The sequence below is a fragment of the Python bivittatus genome, unplaced genomic scaffold, assembly GCF_059951505.1.
Source record: "Python bivittatus isolate LINGU-HERP-01145 unplaced genomic scaffold, Pbiv_v1 ctg000200_np1212, whole genome shotgun sequence".
Taxonomy (NCBI): Eukaryota; Metazoa; Chordata; class Lepidosauria; order Squamata; family Pythonidae; genus Python; species Python bivittatus.
This window is the reverse complement of record NW_028277040.1, coordinates 5,462,284-5,488,164: the sequence shown is the minus strand read 5'-3', so window position 1 is coordinate 5,488,164 and position 25,881 is coordinate 5,462,284. Positions and strand designations below refer to the sequence as shown.

Below are 25,881 nucleotides of genomic sequence, written 5' to 3'. Positions count from 1 at the left end.
AATTAAGAATGCTATTCTGCCTTATTTGGTCAGTGATATTCGCTCTGGCAACTTTTAAAGCCTAGAGTCCTGAGATTGGCCATAGCAAGTCTATATCCCTCCCTAAGAGAGAAGATCTAGGCATGTTTTGGAAAGGTTTAGTTGTGGTTTGTGTTTGGGCTTGTTGTCCTCATCTTACTCCAGAAAGCCTGACTTAAACAGTTTCTAAAGGACTGGCTGAGTTGGAGGAGCTCCATTTAACTAGCTCTTGCAATGCTGCCTTTAAAAAAGATTCATGTCTGGCATAAGGTATAATTCAGCCAGTTAAACACTTGTAAAACTCATTGATTTCAGCAAGAGAGTTCACTACATGCTTAAACTGCTCCGACTGAAACCAGTGAATTTAAAAAGGCTGGGTTTACATAAGTGAAAGTTGTAGAGGAAGAACAGCATCTACATGTTTTTAAGGAAGTTGTCATATTCTCTGAACCTTTTTCATATTTGACAAATGGGTGATTTTTAAAAGAGATGGGATATAAGGCAGATTCCTTTACTCAATAGATCATGGGTTCCTTGAATATTTTATAAAGTTTTAAAATATGGGAGATATTTAGAAATATTGTTCTAAAACAATATATGTGAATGTAGAATAACTCTCAGTGGGGAACCTCTGTTTTTTAGAAAAATATATGTAGAAGTGCATATGTAAGGGGAAAAAAACAGTTCCAAAATACATCAGTAATTGTGTGGCAGATAATATAAATTGGCTACCTTGTATTTCATTTGTCTTTTTCTAATTGTAAATCCTGCCTATAAATTTGCAGACAGAATACGAAGCTTCATATCAAGCTTCCCAGTGGCCTTCTTGTTTGTAAATATGACTCATAATTGCAAACTCTGGTCTGCAAATTGATGGCTAGGTCTTTTGGTGTGGTAGAGATGGAATGAGCTGAAATGGAAGAAATGAAAGGGTCAAAATGAAAATAATTTTGACCAAAAATAAGGACACGCTCCTAAAGACTGACCATGGTAGAGTATTTAAAAAAGGAATATAAAATTTCAGAACATGTGGGATGTTTTTATTTATTAATGACTAATTTTTAAATTGGCCTTGAAAAAGATATTAAGATGCTGTGATGTTTCTGTATCTACAAAGATCAGAATCATGTAAGCCATGGCATTCCCTGTGACACTCTATGGAAGCGAAAGTTGGACTTTAAAGAAGCAGGATAGAAAGAGTATTGATGCTTTTGAACTTTGGTGTTGGAGAAGACTCCTGAGAATATTGTGGACAGCCAAGAAAACAAACTGATGGATCATCGAACAAATCAGCACAGTTCTCACTCCAGGCACAAATGACCAGGCTCAGATTATCCTAATTTGGATACATTATGCAAAGGCTCTGATGCTGGCACAGGTGGAAGGAAAGAGGAGAAGAGGATGACCAGCAGCAAGGTGGATAGACTTAGTTACAGTAGCAATGAGTGTACTGTTGGAAGAGCTGACGGACCAGGTTAGGGACAGATTGTCATGGAGAAAATTGATGTGGTCCTAAGAGTTGACAATGACTTGATGGCACATAATCATTTTTTAAATGAACTAATCTGGTTTTCAGGGAATTTGAGTACTTCTTAGTTTCCTTCAGTCATTTCTTCCAAAACAGACTGTCGCACACTGTTGGTACCTTTTTAAAACACTATTAGAAGCATGTATTCCCTCTTCTCCACTGAAAGTTCCCTGCACTAATTCTCAAGCATTCTCCTCACTCCCTCACTTCTACAGATTGTGTTTTGTTATCCTTCTCCTCTTTAAAGTTTTGATACTATTGTTCCTTGCTGGTTGACAGGTGAGTAGAATCTGTGTTTGGAATGTTGCTTGAGCATTCTATAACCCTTGAATAAATGTTCATTTCTTCAGTTTGAGGAGTTTTGTTGCTTTGGAAGGGAGGCCTGCCCCCTATGAGTTCATACACCTATGAGTTACCCAGTAATTCGAATGCCTCTTCACCTGCTTACAAAACCTCCACAACTATCTATGTGCTCCTATCTATGTGCTATCTATGTGCTCAATAGATAGGGTTGTTTTTTTTTTCAAGTGACAGAATCCTATAAGGGAGGTAGAGTTTACTTGAGTGACAGAAACATGTATCAACCAAGCTCCATTTTCTGCTCAGTGTTGCTTCCTGTACTTTTGGTATGGAACCATAAAGGTCTTAGTTGGAGGAATGTATCTTGCCCTCATTTAATTGCTGTGAAGTGGAACTTGCCAAAGATCCATGGGCAATGCTAAATCTCCAAAAGTCCTTGGATTAAAAAATAATACTATACCAACTCAACTTGGCAACAGTATTCAGTATGAATCATATTGTGAAGTATCATAAGCAACTCTATCCCAGCTGCAACCCACCCAGGCTTACACTGTGGAAAATGAACTTGGACTATACGTTGCCAGAAGTTTAAAAAGGTTATACTTATTTTGCAGAACAAATTGTTCTCTTCACTATGTTTTGGACTTTTCTTTTGTTAGGGTGGTATTAGCCACACTGGTGTCCAAATATTAGCTATATAAAAATCTTGGATTTCTTCACTGACTTATAAGGGTGAATAATTCCTGAACTTGGAGCGATTTTAAATAGTTCCACATGTGGGCCCAGAAATAAGCTACTTAGAAAGCACGAGGATTTTTCCCAACACCTTTTGTACCTGTGACATTTCTCTCTCTCCCTTCCTAGTCACTTAAATCTAGTCCTCTCACTTTTCTTTCAATATGTTACTAAGTCTGTTTTCAGGGTTCTTGCCTTGTGTTTTGTTTACCTAAATTAATTTGTACCTCTCAAGGTGTGAAAACACCGATCTCTTCTATCCTGAACTTCAAAGACAGGATACTAGTTAAAGACAAATCCAGATGTTCTACCATGATGTCCTTGAATAGATGTGTAAGGCCATGGGTCTCAATTTAGCAGGTTCCTGGTTTTCAAATCCTACTTCTCTGTTACAGACCAACTCCACGGCCCATGGACAAGGAAAGCAAACAAAAATAAATTAAAACAAGGAGGAACATGGTTGTTTAACAGGCTTCCAGCATGGTTGCATTCCAGGATACAGTGGCCTGGTACCATCAATAGCCTTAGAGGAGAACATTAGGAAGCTGTCAGTTTCAGATAAGGCTGGGATCTTCTCCTGTGGGACCCTCAGTTGTATTAATAAGGAAAAATTAATTTTTAACCACTGGGATGGCTGCCAAATCCTATGACCTTTTGGCAGGCCAGCTGTGCTAGAAAAACAAATTGTAGGTATGTAAGAACAAAGGGGAGGGAATCCTATCACAAATTAAAGTACAGAATTTATTTATGATGGAGCACAGTTTTATGCTGCAAAAACAAAAATCTGGAGCTCTTTTGATATCACCTTCCACTTAGCATTTGACAGTTGTAGATGCAAGAATTGTGTTTCCCATGAGATCCTAGATTACAGTTGTCTAATCCAGAAATTGGGAGAGGTGACAGCAGCGACATACCCAAGGGGATGAGGGAGGTGTCAGCAATTCCAGCTTTACCTTCATCCTAATAGCAGCCTTTTGACACTTCTAATTAATACATATGCAAGGAAAAGGAGAATTAGTTTCTTTGCAAAAAAACAAACAAAAAACCTCTATCTAGCTGCCCAAATTCCTACTAGGCTTGAAGTCTGTATTGTAAACCACGGCCGCTCCTGACACAGTTTAACGGTGGCACTTCCAGAAGCAGAGTTTCTAGTCATCGTGTTGTAAATGAACAGGGTAAGCCTCTTTGAAGTCAACATCAAATCAAACCTCAAAGGATGGTCTCTGATGTCCTTGTATTTTTTTCCTTGTAATTACAGGAAAAGAAAAATCCCTCTACTGCCTAAGGTGGGAGTTTGCCTTAATAAAGCCTTCTGGAAATTGCTGATGTTTGCTGGTGCAGTGTGTACTTTCCAATATTTGGTTCCAGTCCTCTTCTATTTGTTCTCTCAGAATATTGCACTGAGGATGACATTTTCCTTTGAATTATGAATTCTTGTGATCATGTTATTAAATGGTTTTCCTGATTTATAAATTCGACACTTGAAAGGTCAATTAAGAAGTGGTTGGTCCATCTATTGAAAAAGTGGGATTCCTGTTACTCATTCCAGACTGCAAAGAGATGCTCTGTAATCAGCCAGTAGGTAATCCTGCCCTAGGTATTCACCTTAGAAAAGTGACGTTATCAGGTCTGCTAGATATTTACAAGACCACTTACTCCAAATAGAATCTGCAGAGAGTACATGCTGAGAGTCCTGATCCCTCTCCCCCCAGTGTGAGGAGCAGTGGGAGGGGACTCAGAAGAACACATTCTCTACAGAAGCTCCCCTCCTGTGGAATAGGCTACCACCAGAAATTGTAGGATCTGTGCTGTCATTCGTGACACTTAGAAATCTTGAAGACCTGGCTCTTTGAAAGAGCATTTGGAGACTAAGGAATGAGGAGTTGGATGTATCTGAGCTGAATGAGGGCACTGGCAGTAGGAATTAACTCTTTCTTGTTATAACATGATTTGATGCTTTTTAATTGTATAATATATGTTGTTGCAGTTTTGGTTGTGAGCTGTTTGAGTAAAATTACTGAGGTGGCATGAAAGCATTCCAGATAAATAGATAGACAGATAGACAGACAGACAGACAGATAGATATGAAAATCAAAAGATCTATCAGGTGGAATTCAGTACAAAGAATACGCCCTTAAAATGAAAGCATTCTACATAGGAATTTGTTTTCAGTGCCAGAATTCTTGGTCTTTCTATGTACCATCTCCACTCCTGGTGACTGACCCTGAAGTGCCATATTTTTAATGTTTAGTAAAGGATATGAACCTTGAGGCAGGTCTAAGAGCAGTGGTGCTTGTCCCAGAGTGAGAAGAAGTGATGGGGGTCAAGCAGCATTGAGACTAAGCCATAACACTATCCCCAAACTGGATGCTGCTTCAATATGTTGGACTTCAGCTCTCATAATTCTCAGCCAAAGCCAAGGTTGGGAAAGTCTGCTGTATGGTGTCTTGTAAGGTGATAAATGGGCAACTCTTCTGGCTGTTCACTTTGGAAAGCCCTTCTCCCTCCCTCTTGGTTATTTTTGTTTTTAAAAAAAACACCTTTGGAGTTTTTGAGTTTGATTTTTATTCTTATTTTTTTCTTTTTACAAACAAAAGGCAATTAAAAAGTTAAAAGGAAAAGTAAGGACAAGGAAGGACCTTAAAAATAAAAGGTGGGTATGTGAAGCTAAGGAGAAATATATATATATATATATATATATATATATATATATATATATTCATCCTTAGCTTCACATACCCACCTTTATTTTATATATATAAAATAAAAATTTATTTTATATATATATATTCATCATCCATATTGATTATTTTTATCCAGAACAATATTTATACAGATAAAAGTTTAAAAAAAAATTAAGATAATTAAGACATTTTCTCAAATCACTGTTCATTCATTGCAGGACTTTCAGAGCTCTCTACACCTATGGTTTTGTTAATGTTTCAGTTGAGCCAATTTCCAACAAATACCACTGGTCCAGTGAAAGATGTATATTAATTTTCCAGTGTTTTATAGTAACAAACTAGGGGATAATATTGCATCATTTTACTTGTCTAGGAAATCTGGTCAATGAACCAGTAGCAGGTATTGCTATAAAAATATATAGGATGCTTTTCCACAATTTCTTCAAAACTTTAAACCAGAAGGAGTCACTAATGGGCACGGCAATCAAAGACAGTGATATGTACTAATTTGCTTATAATTCTGCCAGCCCTGGATTAACCATTAAACAAAATAAGCCCACGCCTAGGACACCAAGGGAAGGGGGGCACCACAGTTTTTTCCCCTAGCTCTCATGCCCTCAACTGTTTCACTGTGATACTCAACTTTAGTCAAATGTTTCTAATTGTCCTTATCTGTCATGTTCAACTTTAATCTGCATTGTTAAAAAAAAGTTTTCTCAGGCATGGTGAGGGACTAAAGTTTAAAAGTTTGGTTTGAAGGTGTTGTCAGATAACACATTGGTTTCTGTCTCATAGCATGAGAATTTTGCTTCTTTTGTGTGGCACCTTTATTAGGCTGTGCTTAGGGCATCAGTTGGCCTAAATCCAGCCTTGAATTCTGCCAACATAGTCTGAAAATGTTACAATTTATACAGTGCAATTTATAGCAGACTGTAGAGCTGCCTATGGGTTATCAATTCCTGATGACTTGCTAAAATGAATTTTCAAGAAACTGGGCCATAGAGAGTTCCAGTGAGATTCATCACGTTCAGATCTTCAATCATTACCCTGGAGTTTTTAAAAGACTTTCAGGAAAACCTACCATGCTTAATAAAAAAAGTCTTATATAACATTAATGAGATTCCCCTGCTATAAAGAAGATAGTCTTCAAACGTTAATGGTATTAATTGATGAGATTTACATATTTTATGAAAAAATGATTGAAGTTAAGTCATTTGAAACCAAGATGGTACTTGTAATTATTCTTTTTGCAAATTTTATTCAGCAGTATCATGGTTTCCATCAATAGCTAAGTCTGATCCTGTAAAATCCTCTATCTTCCTACTCCATGTATTGAACAAATTGATATCATGATTAAAAAGAGTATGATCAAGTAATGGGAGAAGAGGGGAAAGGCTGGGGACCTTTTCCAAATTTCTATAGTACATTTAAAATATGCATTTGAAAAATATACAGTAGTTTCTTCTCTGTGTGAACTACTAACAACTTAGGGGAGGGAGTTGCATGCAGAAAACAGCATCAAGGAAATGACATTTGCCCTCAGTCAGAGAAACAGGATTGGATATTGCCTGCTTGAGATTCTTTCCACTAAATATTGGGGGAGGGAGGTATCTATTTTTACATACCCACTAAATATGGAGGAGACTGGTAAAGGTCTTGCAGCAGGAGTGGGAAATTGAGGTTCAAGTCTACTCTCGGCCATGGTAGCTCACTGGTTGACTTTGGGTCAATCTCTCTCAGGCTAATCTATCTAACAGGGTTGTTGTGGGAAGAAAGGGAAGGAGGGAGGGCTAATATAAATCTAGCAAATACATGCTACTCCCCCCACCCCCAAATATAAACTGGTGTCTTAATTTAAGTAGAAAAGGAAAGTGAGGAGATATAATGCATCATGCAGATGGAAGAATGGAGGAAAAGGAAGTGATTTTTAAGCTGCTTTCCTCCCCACCCCCACTCCTGGACCCAAACTAAGATGACTCCTTATAGGCTGTGTTTTGCAACCTGCGGTGCTCCAGGTTTAGGATCAACGGTGAGAGATACTGGAGTGTGACAAGTTGACTGTCCCTAATGGAGGCTTTTTCTGCTTCTGAATGGTCATCAGCTTTGCTGAGTAGAGAGAAGACCAACAGTATTTTTTTATGTATTTAGGGTGCTGTAATGACGAGGAAAGCATTTCTCTGCCATGCTGCCCATAGGCAAACAAGGGCATCCCTGAGGAGACATATATAGGGTTGTGGGCAGAAGGCTAACTCCAGAAAAATAAGGGTTGGATGCTGGAGTATGCTGTCCCCCTTCTTCCTTATTTTCTTCCTGAATTTGGTCTGTGAGATGCAGCACGTTTAAGGTGCTTTATAGAATCTGCAAGAGCTTGTGTGCCTCAAGCAAGAATGAATGAATTGGAGAGAGTTCTCCTAAAGACCAAACAGCTCTCTCGCAGCGAGACCCTGAATCCCCTTCTTCCTGGGTCTCCATAGAAAAACTCCAGTGTAGCCCAAGAGAAGGGGCAATGGAGAGGAAGAGGATGGGGAGGATGACTGCAGGGAAGTTCTCTGGATTCCTGCAAGGGCATATTAGCCCAGGACTGAAATGCTGGCTGGACAGCAATTTGCCATGGACTCAGTGAAAAGTAAATACCTCTGGCTATCTGCTGATTATGGGAATGCATGTTCTGGCAGGCTGGTTTTATAATCTTTTTTTTATATAATTATAATTTTATAATCTGATCTTTTGTTCCTCTGGTGTTTGGGCAGTTTCCTTTCTGCTCAGATGGAAAGAGCTTGTTTTCAACTAGATGCTGTTGGACTGCATCAGCTACCACACCAGTTAGCAATTTGAAAGTTGTTGGTAAGCAGGTAATTGGCCTGTAGTTGTCTGGTGTTGCCCTTTTGCTAGATCTTTCATTATCAGGTAGGGTTTGCCAGATGTTAACCAATCTTCAAATTCACCTCCTTGCGGTATGTTTTTATGGGCAATGAGTGGGTGCAGACCAGTCAGATGTTTCAAACAAAACCATGTAGTTCATCTTCACCTGGTGCTGACCAATTTCAGCTTCTTTTTTATTCTTATCTACCTCCTTTATCCAAGCTGCATTCTTGTTGTATTTCTTTGGGGTGTCCCATAGCTGTGCCCAGAACTGCACTGTTTCTTCTTTGTCAGATGTTGACTGGTTCATTGTAGTTTTTCCGTTGATGGATTGGTAGAAACATTTCTGATTCAACTGAAATTGGAGATTCTGCCTATAGTGTGCAATTTGAGCTTCATATCTGCCAATCTTTTTGGCTATGGCTGTTATTTGCTGCTTTATTATTTCCAGGGCTTCTTTGATCTTCCTTGTTTCTAGGTGATATTTCTTGATCAGGTATCCTTTGGTCTTCTTGTTCTTCAGCTTATTTTCTTTCATCTGTTCTAGCTTGCTTGTATCTGATCTTAGCATGCTGATCTTATTTTCCATCCTGATTATTATTTTTATTATTATTATTCACTTGTATTATGGAAAATCTGTGTATTGCAAATGTGAACACTCCTAAGCTTTGAGCAGACCTGGGTCCTGATGCTAACTGATGCCCAGGCATGAGGTTTAGTGAGTTGCTCTGAACACAAAAAGTGATCAACAGGCATAAACCTCCTGGAGGTCCCTGAGAAAGAATGGGCTATATAGGTTACAAATGAGTAAGAGGAGGTTGCATGTAGCAGGCAAGGTTTCTGAGAATGCAGTGGTACAAATGGGCTTGGAGGGTTTTATTAATATTCAGAAATCAAGCAAATGTAGTGATCTGGTTCCATTTGTGGATTGAGCATAAACGAAGTGGAATATTTGTAGCATTATCTAATTGTTTAATACAGCTAGTAGAAATAATCAGACTAAACCTTTATTATTGTCAGACTGAAGAAACTATTTCACAATTTAATTCTTTCATACACATTCAGGCTGCAATGTTGTTTTGAATTCAAGTGGGAAGAGGTGCCTTGGAACACAGGGAAGCTCAAAAGCAGCGCCCATTGGTGCAGCGTGTCACTTTGTAGGGTTGCAGAGCTGCTGGAGAGTGGCTTCTGCTGGAGCCCTGCCATCCTGGGAATAGCCGGCTTTAATACGTTGCAAGCGTTGTAGTTGCACTTCCGTGAGTTCCAAAGCGGCTCTTCCTAATTAAACCTGAAGGAGTGTCCAGCCCTAGTTTCTAGTGTTCATGGTACGGAGGTTCACCTTCTGAGTCCTGCATGTTTATTGGCATTGTCACTCATTTTTGAATTCTATTTTTATTTATAAAATGTATACGCTGCTTCAGTCCAGCTGGACTCTAAGCAGTTTACAACATACAGTATATAATAAAATGCAGCCATGATGATGCAATAATATAAAATGGAAACACTATATAACTATGGCAAAACTAAAGCTTCCACTGATGGCTCCAGTATAAGTCCTAAAGCACTTTCTGGAAAAGCCAGGTCTTTACAACTTTCCAGACGTCTGGAAGAGTGACAGTCATTCTGTCTGTTCCATAAGAGGGGAACAAATTTTGAGTCACAAACTTTTGTCAGACTTTCTGCTTATTTGTTTGAAGGGACAAAACAGGTACCAAGTTTCTGCAAAGTTTAAGGTCCCCCTTTTTACTCCTTAAAAGTCCTCAAACTCCAAATACCCTTCCCACTCCAGTGGCATCATGATGTTACCAATCACACCCTCTCTAACCCTTAGTCAAGTAAAATAAATAATAAAATAAAATAATAAAATAAAATAAAATAAAAGTAGCCCCTACAGGGCAAGAACTTTGCCCAGCTCTGCTTTATTCCTTTTCACATGGGGCTGACTCAAACTTTACAGTATTTTCCAAATATGTGGATATGCGCAGCATATAAAATATGATTGGCATATCAGGCAGAGATGCAATGTGATGTAAAATCTGGCATCCTTTCTTTTTCTCTCCCCTTCCTGTGTGATGGGATAGTGCCCTATTGTGACTGAGCTTCTGAAGCTGAGGGAAATTCTAAAAAGGATGACATCCTGTCTCATGTTTTACATTATTAAATGTTACAGAGAATAGATGGGGAAGGAAACAGCCGCTGCTTTAGGCATCAATCAAGTATGCAGAGCGTAATCTCAGTCTAACTGATAGGGCTTCCTCGATATATATCAGCAGCAGTGAGCAAAAGGCCAGTGACCTATTTCCACAGATGAGAGAAAATGAATGGAAGGAAGCTATATTTGCATACATTGCAGTGATTTGTGAAATTTGTTGCAAGCGTAGAATTCCAGATTCTTTGATAGAAAATGTGGATATTTTTTGTGGGATCAGACATGAGTACAATACAGTTCATTTTATCCTGAACTAGAGCTGATCCACAACACAGCCTTTGTCCTATGCTTGCAAACCCTGATTAAGTACAAACCTAAAACATATGGCCCAAATTCCTATGTTACCGGCTGAGCAAAATGGACAGTTTAGTAGAATTCACACTTTCCTTGCATTAAAGATACATTATTGACCATATTGTTGACATTACTTGTCCAGATGTTATGATTGTGGCCAGGAAAAGCAAGCATGCGTTGATGTGACAGGTCTTTGCAATGAGAAACTCCAGAAACACAGGTCCTTGCCATGAGTCACTCGATGAACTGTAAAAAGTGCTATTTCTACTTTAATTGTCTGAACTTCATAAAGGATGGGGAGTGCCCCTTATCATCCAGCTGAAGTGTCCACTCTATTCTTTACAGTAACATTCTGCTTAATACTGATAGGCACACCTACATCTTAGAGGCACCTAGCAGTTGTACAGGAAAGATTCTCTCCATCTTCTCTTCAGAGCGAGGAGTTCTTCCACATGTGCTGGCTGAGATACATTTTTCAGAGCAACTTGAGTAAAACATGTAAAATTTGGAATGCAAATGAAGTTGAGTTCGGAATGCAAATTGAATTTGCATTTACATTGCTTTCATATGTATATTTACTCAGATATTAGTCTAGGTAAATATTAAATATTGTTTAATAGGGTTTATTGTTGCAACCTCACGTTTATGGATATTACTGATAACAAATAGCCATAATACTGGTCACTGAGAAACTTATCTCCACGTAAGAAGAAGAAATAATAATTAATATATTGCTACTAAATCTTGCATTGTTTTAGTAAAACCTTTTAGGAAACAATATGAAAAATATGTTCCACCTTGAAGCCATCCATTTTTATTGCACACTTTTATTATGAAGCCACATTTCCATATAAGCTGAACAGAACAAAGTTTGGAGGGGGCAGCCCCACATCGGTCAAGAATGCAGGATCGTTTTAAGAGATGGCATTATGGAAGGCACCAGAGTGGCGGTGTATTAGGGAGACTCAATGACTGATGATGATGCTAGGAACTGTAATTCCAGAACTATCATCAAGGGCCCCGGAACTGCATTTGCAGCAATACTTGGACAATAATGGACATAAATATCAATTAACAAAGTTAAATCATCTGCTCTATTGGAATTACATTTGTTTATGATCTAAGATGACAGATAATGATGTTAGTGTAGGTGGCATGATGGCTAAGCAGGATGTAAAATCTCATCAGTTGTGTTTGTTAAAAAGGAAAATGTGAATATTAAAAGATAAATTGTGGGCTACCCCTCCGCCCTCTGTAAATAGCTTCTCTCCAGTGACTTCCTCATTTGCAGTGAAAGGGCAAACTCTGCATTAGGCACATATATGGTTTATAATACATGGCTTCAGAAGGGAAACATTTTAAGGCAGGAGTTATCTGTAGAATAGGAATGCTTGATTGAGGTATCCCTTCACCACTTTAAATGCCATCTTCCCAACTGCCTCATTATTTATATACTACAAATAATCACTGAAACCTCTTCATTAAGTAAATTTGCATAGAATTTTGAGCCTAACATCTACACTGCCTCAAAGTTGATCTTACTCAGAAGTGGTATCTGTATTCCCTCTTTTTCTAGATATTCTGCTTGAAGAGTCTATAGCCAAAATTAAAATTTGAAAGTTCTAGTCCCTCCTTAGGCATGAAGCCAGCTGGGTGATCTTGGGCCAGTCACTCTCTCAGCTCTAAGAAGCAGGCGGTGGCAAACCACTTCCAAAAAACCTTGCCAAGAAAACTGCAAGGACTAGTCCAGGCAGTTGCCAGGAGTCATAAACTGACTCAAAGGTACCTGCCCCCCCCCAAAAAGACTCATATATTCATTCATGCTTGTTTGAATAGTAATAACGTCTACGTGTACTAATGTGTTGACACAGGACGGCTCCTATGCATAACCAGACAGATGTAACCCTGAAGATAAAATGAAGAGTCTTTGCTATAGGAACGAATTGCTTGAGCATTTTTATGGCTTACTGTGCTATGCACATGATAGGCCTTTGTCTGAAAGTGTCCCTGTAGATAGTCCCAAGTAAGCTATAAAATACTTTAAGGGTTATTCCTGCTGAAAGACCTTAGGGCAAGGTCTTCTAATGATGTAGTAAACCATGAACAAGCCATGAACTACTGTTTCCAAGTTGCAGGCTTGTGGGAGAAGCAGTTGTGTACATGTGTGCTTATGTGCAAGCCTGATTGAAGAGTTCTATCATTTTATTCTTAAAGATGCTAGAACTGAAAGAAAGACATACTGACAATTGTGCTCTTAGAATTGTATCTGCCCATTTGATTTCTCTCAAGATATGCGTGTAACAGGGCAGGAAGTGCTAGAGTGTCTTGGTGTCATGTATCAGTTGTAGCATACAAATTCAAATTGTACAATTGTTCGAATTGTCTGTGAAGGTCACAGGATGATGATGGCCAGTCTTTTTGCCTAGCCCACTTTACTGAGTTGTTGTGACAAAACAAAAGGTGATGGTAAGGCAGACAGGAGATAACATTTATATCTCTCTGAGATTCTTGAAGGTAGGTTAGAACACCCTTGTAATTAATTAATCCTTCCAAACACAGTGGAGGAAAACATCCATCAAATCTTTGCAAGATTGAGTCCTGAAATACATAAGAATGTGTATGTTTTAAAATGGTTCTCCTTTTTATCTTTGTTTAAGAAAGAAAGATTGAATCTTACTTCTTTCTCATGAATGTTCACAGGAAAAATAGAGCCATATGCTGAGATTTCAGGAGTTCATTACTCACGGCTGTCTTCCAGTATAAAGTGGATATATTATAGCCCTTCCCTCTTGGCCTTAGGAAGTGGTCAAATGGCCACATTCTTGGGCTGATGGATTGTTCTTCTCCTTTGCTTAAGCCCAGATGTGGCATTTATGAGGTGGTCTCATGACAAGGGGAAGTCGTTTTGAATAAAAACAGAATCCTAGTTCAGATTGCAGAGAAAGAAAATCTCTTACCATCCGCATAGCTGCATCCCTAGCATAAAATTTAGTTAAACATCTGTCTGGGGGGATACTGAAGGCTTTATTAGCAATGTGGGTAGGATTTCCAGTTTGTAATGAAAAGTTGAATTCTTGTATGTACTTACTTGCATTGTGATTTGCTTGCAAAAGGCCCATGGCCTGCAGATGTAACACATTTAGAAATATTGGTGGTGGTGGTGTTGATTTGATCTGGAATCTCTTATAATCTGCTCTGCATATAAATTAAACCAGCAAGATGCATCTCTTAAAAATAACCTTTGCCATCAAGCTGAAAGGTCTTTTTTTCTACCTGATTAGTGGATCCTGTCTTAGATGTCATTCTTTGATAGATTACTTTCATAAGCACTGTTGTTAAATCAGAGGATGTCAAATTTACATTATTCAATCCCTGTTCATGCCTCTAGGCTGCAATTCTCTACTGGGATTTTGTCTTCTGATCTTTCTGGCTCTGATACTTCTAAGGGACAATGTAGAAATATAGACCACCAGTTCCCAAATCAAGTCATAGTGCAAGCTTCCTTAGAAACAAGAAAAATGTTTGGATATACTGTAGCTAGAATCAGGGGATGAGATTCAATCATCCTAAGGTTTCTACAATATGAACAAATGCTGGATAAATTTGTTGAAATCAGCATCTTTAAAACTTAATTTGTTTTATCTGATACACTTTTAGTCCATTCACATTTTGCTTTTCTTCCACCATGAACCTCAAAAACAGCAGAACAGTATAGTTTCAGCAAGGAAGTTTCATCATGTGACCTAATGCATTGGAACAAAAACAACAGTTTTGTGGCATGTTAAACATAGTCATTGTGATGTGTTTTTGTAGACTGCAGTTTGCTTCAACGTTAGGTTTTGTGTAATACTCTAGGGTTGTTATTATTAGCCTGAAAATATGGAGTAAATATATACCCAGAATCTTTAACCAATCATGGCTTCAGTGCACCTTCATTGACTGTTAAAATGGATTTCCACCTAGAAATACTACCCAGATGTTATGCCAAAGATTGTGGTCTGATGTGTGTTTGCTGTAATGTGGGAAGGGCAAATGGATGCTTCAGTGCTCTGCAGAAGAGCGCTTAGAACCTTGCAGGGTTCAGATGGATCAGTGGAATCTTAGAGCACCCTTTTCTGCTTGCGTGGATTCAGGGCTTTGCTAAGGACATTTATGCTTCATGGAAAGGGAGTGAAAGAACACCTTAATGGGATGGTGCTGATTATTTTTCGGCTTCACTGAGGATTGAGATTGCTCAGCACTTTTGCAAAAGGTGCTCAACCTTCACTGAACTGAGTCTTTAGTATACTATAAATGGACACGTGCACTGAGGTGGAAAGCTGTCTTCGGGAAATCTTCCCTCTTCACTGAATTGTGATGAGCAGAACACCTTTTTGCTTCAAAGGCAGGCAGGAGCTGAGTGTGAACCTGAATGTGCATGGCATTTAGAAAAGAGTAAATAAAGAATTCAGCTTAAAGGATTGGCGCTCTGGCGGCTCAGGAAGACAGTTGTCTGGGTTTTTCTTTTTTTGTAACCCAATGTAGAGTTTATTGTTGAAGCATCATGAGCTCCTCAGATAATTTCTAATAGAGGGAAACTGTGAGAGACACACGTGCTATTAGCTTTGCTCCTTTAGAGTTGGGTGATCTGTGCAATTTTACGGGACTGAGCAAGGAAGCACCTGTGGTTTTCAGCTCCAGTATTACCCACAGACAGTCCTCAATGGCAACAGTGTGAGACGCACTGAACCTTAAATCCCACTTGGTCTTTTGTATAGTCTGTCTTATTTTGCAGTAATAATAATACAACCTTAATCGAGTCGCTTTACATCTCCAATTACTATTTAAAGTAAAGCTGCAAGACTCAGGAGAAGATTCTGTTTGAGAATTTAATAATAGATTCTATGCAGAAATATTTTGCTTATGTATGTTAGTAGCCTTATTTTCACCAGTGTGGGTCTGTCCTGTCTCTCTCCCTCCCCACCTGTGATGTTAATATGAACTAGAGTTTGTTTATATAATTCTAAAGGCTTAGCGTTGTGACAATAATGTTATAACTTTGGAGATTGCTATGCCTGGAGGAAATTTTTTAGATATTTCTTTCAGAATGGTAGCAAACTATCCTGTTTAAAATAAATAAATAAATAAATCGATCTCTTATGATGTTTGAAATCGTTTTCATTTGCCTAAAGGTTTTCTGGAGTTTATTCATATTAACCAGAGATTATACAAATCTGTTTTATATATAGGCCCCAACATCTGCTTGGGGATATGCATATCGGTTAGAAAACACACCAAATGTGGTTTAGATACCTGTATTCTCCTGTCCTGCATGTATAAGTTGTATGGGAAACGTGCAGAATTTCATCTTCACGAACAGATGATATGTTTATGAGGCATGGTGAATAGGCAGAATAGGTGGTAATTATACCAGTCCCCCCCCTCCCCGTTCTGCCATTTCGTCTTTTGTCCCTTCTTTAGACCTTGATAAATGCAATACTTCATATGTCTTTTTTCCTCTCTCCCCTACTTTTGCTTTTAATATGCATGATTACCCCAGATAAAGCTTCTTGAAACAAAATGCTTCTAAGAGCACATTGTGTTTGCAAATATGACTATCATACAGACACAATTTTCTAAGATCCAGGTTTAATGCAATTTCCCCCTAATTTTTGGCAGTCTGGGCTTACTTCTTGTAGTGGGGTGCATAGTTTGAAAAATGGCTACTTTGGGATTTTGTTTGTTTGTTTTCATATTCCGTCAAATAAAGTGGCTTGACATTTCAGGATAACGTGCAAAGGACAAGTAGGGAACTATAAAACTGCCCATGAATTTCTGTTACTTTTCCATTTTTTAAAATAGTTTAACGGCATGTGGGAATCCTGAATGCAGTGCAAGGGCTTGAATGTGAAGAGTTGATGAGATGTGGAAGTTGTAAACGTTTTCTTTGCTTGAAGACTTTGTCTGTGTTCCAGGCAAAATAAAATGTGTCCCTTGAATGTTTTTGTTGGAAGACTTTGAGCTTGTGCAAATGATGCATGATTGTTTTTATGAGGAGGGTGTAAAAGTGTGTAGAGGATGTCAGGATAAATTCTGTAGACATCTGCATCTATCAAGTTAACTGAAAAATAAGTATGTAATTGCATGCATAAAATCTATATGGCATACATACACGTGCTTGAATTCCAAATAAAGGCAAGAGATTTTAGAAAGAGCTGTGGGTTGGTATAAATGTTTTTGTGTTGACAAAATTCTGTCCATGGAACAAAACCAGATGTTTTTATATATTCTTACCTCTTAAATGCTTTCTCGTGATTTTTTTTGGACACCGTTTTTTTTCCCCCCAAAAGAGGAAAGTCACATAGTATTATTTGGATGAGGTCTGTAGAAGAAAATGTATTGAAACAATCAGCATGTTTCAGAACGAAGCAGTTCACATGTGTGTGTGTGTGTGTGTGTGCACGTGCACGCATATACACAAGCCAGAAATGTTCTGCCAATTTGTTAACAAGGGCTTTGCTTTCAAAATATTGTAGGGCTCTGTATAAAGTATTTCTATAAAATATAAATTGATACAATGAACATTCATTCCAAAAGTAACCACACAAAATAGAAATATATAAAATTAGAAAATAGGGAAGAATTACATTTTGTAAAATATGAAGAGTGTGTTTTTTTGAGAAGGTGGTATTCTCTGATGGCAAAAATGAGGTTAAAAAAAAATACTAGGAAAGGAAGATTTTCAGGAAAGTGAGATATAAAAACTAAAAAAGTAGTGCCTACACTAGGAGATTCTGGTCATAGTTAGGGTCAGGATGCAAGCTATGAAAAGGGAAAAAGAGCCCAAACTATCAAGCAGTCTTACCTAGAAAGTTAAAACTTAAAACCTGCACTGCTACACAGTTAACTGCTAGCTGAGCATGGCATTTATTCTGATAAAATGCATTCTATGGTTTTACAGGACATTTTCAGAGTCTGTCAGGGATGAGTAGGCAGGACTAACATCTTGGCAGAAGGTTTGCTAAATAAGAGTGCAGAAGAAGGGCCAAGATCAAAAATTACGAGAATTTTGGCTGTGGGTCATCACCCATGGTTAAAATGATTCGTTAAACATTATCAAACATGTATGTATGCATGTATGTATTTATTAGCAAGGGGCTCAGTTAATACCAGAAATGTAACAAGGGCCTTGTGTGAGTCCCCTCCAGCACCCTCTGACATGAGAGAGAAGGTGGATTTTGTGAAAGATGAAAACAGTCCTTTGTGGAACAGGAGGTGGCAAGTTTCTTGTACAGGGGATAGAAAGAAACTTTCAGAAGAGGTTTCCTGTTGTCTTTGTTGGTTTTGGGCAAAACAGATAGTTCCTCTCTTGGGAAGGGGAAAGACTCTTCTTGCAGAGAACAGCTTTTCAGGGCAGGGTGAGGAGTTACATACTTTCCAAAATAAAAGTGGAGTTTCAGGATTTAACCTGCTTGTCTTCCTGAGGGTGTTGGGTTCTAAGTGAGCTAATCTCGTGGGGCAGGTGGAAGGTGGCCTCCATGGCTGGCAGGACAACCCATGGAGGACAGATCCTTTTTGAATGAGATCAAGAAGTAACTTGGATTAGGCTGGGCAAGTGGAGGGGTTTGGCCTCCACCTTTGCCTTCTCACAATGTAAACCCAGGATGCTTCCCACCTTCCGCAAAAAAGTGGCCTCCCTCTGGTATTCATTGGATAATATGGCGTGCTTACAGAAAATACAGTTTGCTTATCTGGAACTCTGGGAAGATTGGGTAAACTCTTGGGCAGAAATGGGATTATTTGTGAGAAGCTCATGATCTCTCCTATCTCCCCCAGGGTGGTAGAAATGGTGTAATTGTTAATCCCTGCTGGAGAACACTAGACTCCCTCCTGTGTGTTGGCAATAAATGTAGGATTGTGCACACCCATTACAGGCAAAGGGCTGATTTTCTTAGGGAATTTAGTGCTGCTTCAGTTACCATGTCTGAATGGTAGATATGGAGACTTGGCAAATTGAAAAGGTCTAGCTGCAAGCACACAGAACAGTTTGTGGTAAAGAAGTTTTTTGCTTGGCCTCCTGTGTTTGGACCTTCAGTGGCAGTAATTCAGCCAGGCTGGGAGATGGGAGGAAATGCATACCTATTGGGAAGAAGGCCCCTGTCCTTCTCCTGAGAGGTAGCTGCTGAGAAGTAATATATAATTCACAAGGCCGTGCTGTTTCATGCAGATGGTGATATTCAAGTATGACTGACAGAGAAGCAAAATCTCTGAAGCGCATTTACTTTCTTCACTCTTTCTCTTCCCTGTGGTCTCCTGAAATTCTAAACATTAAAAATTTCCCAAAATGGAAAACTACAGGCACTGTATAATTTTATACAGTGTTTGTAGTAGTTTCTAATTTCAGCCTTTTGCTTATATATCTCTGCAGCTGAGGCAACATTTCCCCTTTCTTTTTCTTCCTCAATTTATATGAAGGTCCATGAGGTCATTCAATGCATTTCAGTAATCAGAAGTTTGTATAAGCAAGAGCATTATTTTCACAGGATGACGTTCACAGGGTGGAGTGTGGAGAATACACCAGTAGCTTTTTTTTGGTGTTTCTTGTTTTAAAGAGTTTTCTTACTCTAATGTGTCACTGCTCTGTAGAATAATAGCATCCCCAGAGACTAGAAGAAAGGGGAAGAGGGGGAGAGAGCCTCTGTTTAGGAACCTTGTTTATTATGAAAGGCCGCCTATTTGCCTCAAGGTGTTCACCAGTATCAAAGGCCTCCTTTTAATACTGTTTGTATGCCCACCAGAGATAAAAGGGGCTATGTAAGCTAGATACCCCTGGATTCCCACTCCCAACATGGACCAGCAAGACAAAGTTGGCAGAATTCTCCCAGTTTGTCCATGTGTCTTGGCTTTCCCAGCTGAATTAGCAGCTGTTAACAATGCACCAGGAGAAGACTTCTTGCCAAATGTTGGTTGCTGTTGACCTGAGTGCAGAGCACCCACATTGCTTTGGATCCTGATAGCTAAAGTTCTGTTCCGTAAAGCAGGTTAGAAAAGAGGTGAAGGACTAGATCAGATACAGCACGAGCAGGAGAAACTAAAGCTGCCTTCCTTGGCTTGGCTAAGCCTGTTACCTGGGATTGCAGGGCAAGGATATATAGCAGTTCTCAGGACTGGAACACGGCAATCCTGCCAACTAGATTTTCTCACATAAAAATGTTCCAGTGTCATTGGGTATTACGCTGGTCCAAAGTATTTGTTTTATTATCTATTTCCAGCTGTGGTGATGTCTGAGCCAAAGCTCTAATTCAAAGAGAGTGGTACTTCATTTAACTCTTGGGTGTCTGTACTTCTTCGTTCATTATTTCCCAGTTCTCGTGTCCACAGATGCTTGAGGCATGCAGATAGGGACAATCCCATTAGGGTGCTCTGAGCAAACATCATCTGGTGGTGGCAATGAACCTCTGTGCACCTTTGTCCCTTTTGATGGGCACAGTAAAAATAAAAACAGTGTGTCGTATAGCCATATTGGAATGGCATTCTTGAGATTCTTTAGTATGTAATCAATTGTGTGTATGATGCAAATTTTCCCCCTAAGCCAGTAATGAAATAATAAATCAGATTTGTGGCATTTGTAAGATGAAATGTTTTCTCGAAGATTAAATCGCCCTCCTGGGTCCATTGTTATGTAACTAAGGGTTGAAAGTGCTTTCCTCACTTAAGATGTAATTGTTACCAGGCTGTTTGTGGGCCAGTACCACAAAAACCCCCACTGCTGATTATTGCAGTCTTTAATTCCAACTGCTTAGCTTGCCATGAAATGTTGAAGGAGACAGGGAGGAGATGAAGGCAAAGCCAAGAAGGAGAGACATGTGGAAAGGAGGTGAAGAGGGGTGTGGAAGTGTAGTTTTGTGGTTGGAATGAAAAGAAGCAATGCTGAGATGTAATCTGGAAGCCATTCCTTGCTGTGCCAGAAACTTTATGTGTGGGCCTACGTGGGACACATAGGCCTTTTTGGATGCCAGACACTGATGTCGGACAGAGTGGATATTTTTCTAGAGTGCTACCTTGTAAAAGGCCATGATGTGGCTTAGTAATTGATTGCTTCTCCCTCATGTTAGGTTGGAGAGTCGACATTTAGGCAAGCCATCTACTTTAGACCATAGGTGATTATCCCTGAGGAAGAACATTGGTGCTTCTGCTGCCAGTAGATTAAAAAAAAAAAAAAAGTTGAATCAGATTATATGTTTAATAGGCATAATGTAGCAGTTAGAGTATTGGATTAGGACTGGAGAAGACTGGGTTGGAATTCCTGCTTGACCAAATTCCCATGTTGTATGATCTTAGGCCAGATTCTACCTCATTTTGGTCTCAGCTAAAGTGAAGAACTGTTGTAAAGATATATTGTCCTAAGGAGGAAAGGTGGGACAAACATGTAATAAATAAAAATAAGTACCATTGCTTAAAAAAAACAAAACAAAAAGAATGACTATTTTCTACGTGTAAATTTCAAGACAGGTTTTAAACTCTGAGCACATTCAAAAACCAAGGTGTTTGGTCTTGTTGAATCTTGCCAGGTATCCACTGAAACACCATTCCTCACTCCTATCTGACATGGTAATTATGAAGGGAGGGAGAACATTCGGCTGTTCTCTGCTAAGAACCATAGCATGAAGCCTTTCTGAAGATAAATGACAGTCAAGCATTGAAGCATGGTGATCACTATTATGTGAGATTTATCCAATTGTACAGAATTGTGTATCTCAGAAATAGAGGAACTGTTGCTGAGGAAAGGCATTACCAGGGACAAGACAGCTATTTTTCACATTGCATATTGAATGTATGATGGTGTGTTGGACAACATTCCAGTTCTGAAGACAATGACACATTTTCCTTTTTTTATCAAAGGCAGGATTGTTAAGTTGGGATCTAATAATACCTATGATTCCTGTTAGACTAACTATGGAAGAAAGGGAAGAAGCGGAGGCACTTCCATTTATTTCCAAATCATCTGATTTCTGTTTTAAGTGTTCGGGGAAAGAATGAAATTGTATAGATGGACCCATTTATAGCTGTTCTGTTTTTCTGGACTGTCCAAGATGCGAATGTGTTCACATTTGGGCCGGATCATTGTGCACACTAATTCTAAATACCCAGATTGAGTTGGGCATAGGAAAAAAATGGAAAGCACAAAAATAACAACAACAACAACAACAACAACATAATTCAGACCTCATTTGCCAGAAGAATACATTAATGTGTTTAAGATTATCACCACTGTCGCTTGCTGTTTTTATTTTAGATTCTCGATTTTTAAAAATCTTTGTGTTTGTAGGTCAGCCGTGCGGGGGCCGCTTGAATTCCAAAGATGCTGGCTACATCACTTCACCCGGCTACCCACAAGACTACCCCTCCCATCAGAACTGTGAGTGGATCATTTACGCCCCAGAACCCAACCAGAAGATCATCCTCAACTTCAACCCTCACTTTGAAATTGAGAAACATGACTGCAAGTAAGAGGTTTTTTTGTTTCCCACCGCCCCTGTCCTTGGCTGAGAAAAAAAATCCTGTCTGTTCCTCCTGATTCTTGGCCTCCCTTTACTCCCACAATATGATGAGTGTAATATCTTTATAAAAACTGACATTGTGATTGGAGGAATTTAGATAGCGTGGATGAATGGGAGGTTGAAACTCTGAAGCTGAAATTGATGATGCCATTCTGCAAAGTTGCATGTCATATATCACATTTGGAATGTAGCTATTAGGCAAGAATTTCTGATAAGCCATTAGTATATCTTTATGCAGCGTGCACGAACACACATTAGAGCTCTTATTTCCATCGCTTTTTTACTTTGCAATAAAGCACAGAATAAGGGAGACAGGGAACCTGTGGAATCATATTCTGTTGCCTGACATGGCTGCGGCTCTCTAAGCCTAGGTCTTTTTTCTGTCTTGTTAGTAAATGCTTAAATAGGTATACGCTGTCAGTATTTTCAGTTTCCTCATATTTGGTCATTATTATCCATCAGAGGTAGGAAGGGAAAAACTACTCTCTTCTAAGCTGCAGGAATAAGTAGAGTCCCATCAGAATCAGGGTCCTAGTTTGCTTAGGGGGCCTTTGTGCTGCAAATTTATGTAGGAGCAAATCTGTTGGAATTTATGGTAACATATTTAGAATCATATTATTAGCATAATAGTTAAGGATGCTGATTTGAGGAACCTGTCTTGTACAAGTTTAGCCTAGTACAGGTAGTCCTCAACTTACGACCACAGTTGGGACTGGAACTTTTGTTGCTAAGCGATGTGGTCATTAAGTGAGTTGTACCCGATTTTACAACCTTTTTTGCCCCAGTTGTTGAGCGAGTCACATGATTGTTAAGCAAATCTGGCTTCCCCCATTGACTTTGCTTGTCCGAAGCCCCCTGGGAAGGTCGCAAATGGTGATCACATGACCCTGGGACTCTGCAACTGTAGTAAATACATGCTGGTTACCAAGTGCCCCAATTTTGATCACACGACTGCGAGGACAGTGCGACGGTCATAAGTGCAAAGACCAGTCGTAAGTAACTTTTTCAGTGCTGGCATAACTTCGAATAGTTGTTAAACGAATGGTCGTAAGTCAAGGACTACCTGTATAAAGGAGCGACCATCACTGGGTGACTGAGCACTTGCTTCACATGCAGAAGGTCCCAGTTCAAATCTAAATGTCTGCAGTTAAGAGAAGGCTAAGGTGATGGGAATGACTGTGACCTTGGAGATAGGCTGCTATTTGGAACTGAGGGCCCTTGGTTTGATGGGTAACTTGGCTGACTTGAATAATGGAGATTCCTCTGTTCCTATTACTGGAGGTGGTTTCAGAGAATCCCATACAGAAGTTTCTTTTGCACGCCTTTCTTGCTTGTAGGTTTCCTCCCCGCAATTTAGAGATCACTTTTGAGAATTGCAAGGTGTGCTGGCATTCTAATTCCCACGATGGTAAAGCACTGAAGTTGAAGCTTAGATATTGTAGCCGTTGGTCATGAGCAAGCCTTGCATTCACATGTTTGACAGCATTTATCTTAATTGGTTCTGCAATTCCAGCGTAACCAGTTCCCATTGGTGGATACTTGGGTGTATAATCAAAAAAGACTAAAGAAAAAAAGAGATTAATCTTTATAGCATGACAGTTGCATATTTTTTTGACTCAAAAAGGCAACAATTAGATTTCCAGTAGTTGTCCGGGTACAAGGCTTTAAAAAAATATTTATGGCAAGTGCCATTTCTCCTGCAGGGAGAGAGGGAAAAGCAGCTTTTCTGACATTTCCTCTCCCATCTGGTTAACAAAAAGAACTAAAGTCTCTTCGGCAGCTTGTCACCTAGGTCTGGGCTGTTCATGTGCTGCTCATTCTTCATAAGAAGAGAATGGTTTTTGAAGGCAGGGAGCAAACCCGACAGATTCTGCTGCACTTGGTGAATTGCAAAGCCAGGGAGCTCGATGTCCAAGAAAAACAATTAGCAGCTAGTAAGAAATAATTAACCGCTTCAGTGAGCACCATTAAAAGCATGAATTAATGAGGTAGCCCCTTGGGTTTTATAGCTCTGTTTGAATGTCTGTGGCCTAGAGGCAGTCTAAAATATTTTGCTTTTCTTGAATGTCTAGATCTGATCCTACAGTCTTTTCCTGTGGTTTTAGGTCCTGCTTATTTCTGAGGGGTGGATAAATTGTGGCAGTTGATAAGCTGGCTGATGATACAGCAATTCGATTTTTCCAAAATGATGATCTCCCCTGTAGGTGGGGAGAAATGCTGGGTTCACATTTTAATGTAAACCTATTTAATTGGTACTTCTGTACTATTTTAATTGTGTTAAAATGCAATTATTCTTTGACATTCATATATCTTTAATGAAAATTCACACAACTGTGTACAAAAGCTTTCTGATTAGGGACATTTCTTATGAAATGCATACATTAAGGGAAGTGTGCCTAATCTGTGTAAAGCTTTACACTTAAAATAAGGAATTGGAAAAATAAGAAATGGAGAGAAATTAAATTTATCCCTAAATAAAAGAGTTAAACTGACATAGTTTGAAATTGCTTGCTTAGATCCCTGTTGGTACAAGTTTAAATCATTCAGTTCATTTTGGAATAAATTTGTTTTTGTCATCTTGTGGATATCCAAAAATAAGACAAGATTGGTTTTATTGGACCTCTCAGTACCTTTTAGTATTTTTTTCATATTGTTAGTTTTATAGCCCCTGTTTTCTCCAGGACTCAGAGCAGCTTACAAGGGCATCTGCCATCATGTTCAATGAAAACAGCTAGGGATGATTCTGCATGAAGGAAATCACAAACTCAATTCAGACATTATGCTCCATCATTGTTTGTTCTAAGTATAGCTCTCAAGCTAAGCTGTGAGGATTTAGAACCGTTTTCTGTTTTTGCTGTCTACCTGTTTAGCTCCATTTTGGTGGGTCACTATCCCATATTGCACCTCTTCATGCATTAGAAAATGGCGTTTCTTCTTCAAGTATTTTTTTTTAAGTTGGAAGAATTGGGGAGGATGTGTGCATGCTGCTGTATCCACCCTCCTCGAGGACAAGGTGGCCATCCCTGTTTGCTGAACCTACCAAGTCTGCTGCTGGACCATTTGCTTACTATTATTTTGCCCAGAAAGGGAAGGGTCACTGACTCCCTGTGCTTTGCAAATGGTCAACTATGTGAATGGCACCCTTCAGATGTGGTGCAGTATACAACAGGAGCAACTGTATGTGGCAGTTCTGGATTAGAGGGTTCTGCAGACCGAGCAATGGCTATGACTACTGTACCTTGCTAATTTACATATCACACCAAATGATAGTTAGCCCAATCTGACAAACAAACCCATTTTATCTATAGCTACAGGTTCTGGTATATTGGCTGATCCCAAATCATGGCCCTCTTCTGTTCTCAGCTGAATATGTGGAGGGTATCAAAATGGTCAAGTGGGGTTGAAGAGAAGGTGTGTTCCCATTGGCTTGAATATGAGGAAACCTCCCTGTGTGACTCCTAATCAAGCAGCCTTGCATCACATGGAGAAGTTTGGTCCTGGTCAAGTTAATATGACTGTCCCTCTCATTCAGTCCTCCAGCTGAATAGTCAAGAGGTTGAGGATCTGAAGGAACAGGACCAGGTGCTCATTCTGCTTTTAGTTCAGTTGATTCCCTGTCCAGGTTCTCCCTAAGAAAAATTAAAGTTTGATATGATAGAACTTAGGATTCAACATGAAGCTTTCATTGTTCATGGGAATCCAGGAACTACA

General features: G+C 39.2%; 1 protein-coding gene across 8 annotated transcripts in view; it reads left to right on the top strand.

Moving 5' to 3' along the window:
- The window catches only part of NRP2 (neuropilin 2), a 188,339-nt gene that overhangs the window by 14,548 nt on the left and 147,910 nt on the right, over positions 1-25,881 (top strand). For all 8 annotated transcript variants that reach the window (XM_088135629.1, XM_088135630.1, XM_088135631.1 and 5 more), the window contains exon 2: positions 21,939-22,116. In XM_088135629.1, the coding sequence (XP_087991755.1) occupies positions 21,939-22,116 (178 nt within the window). The remainder of the gene's footprint in view (positions 1-21,938; positions 22,117-25,881) is intronic.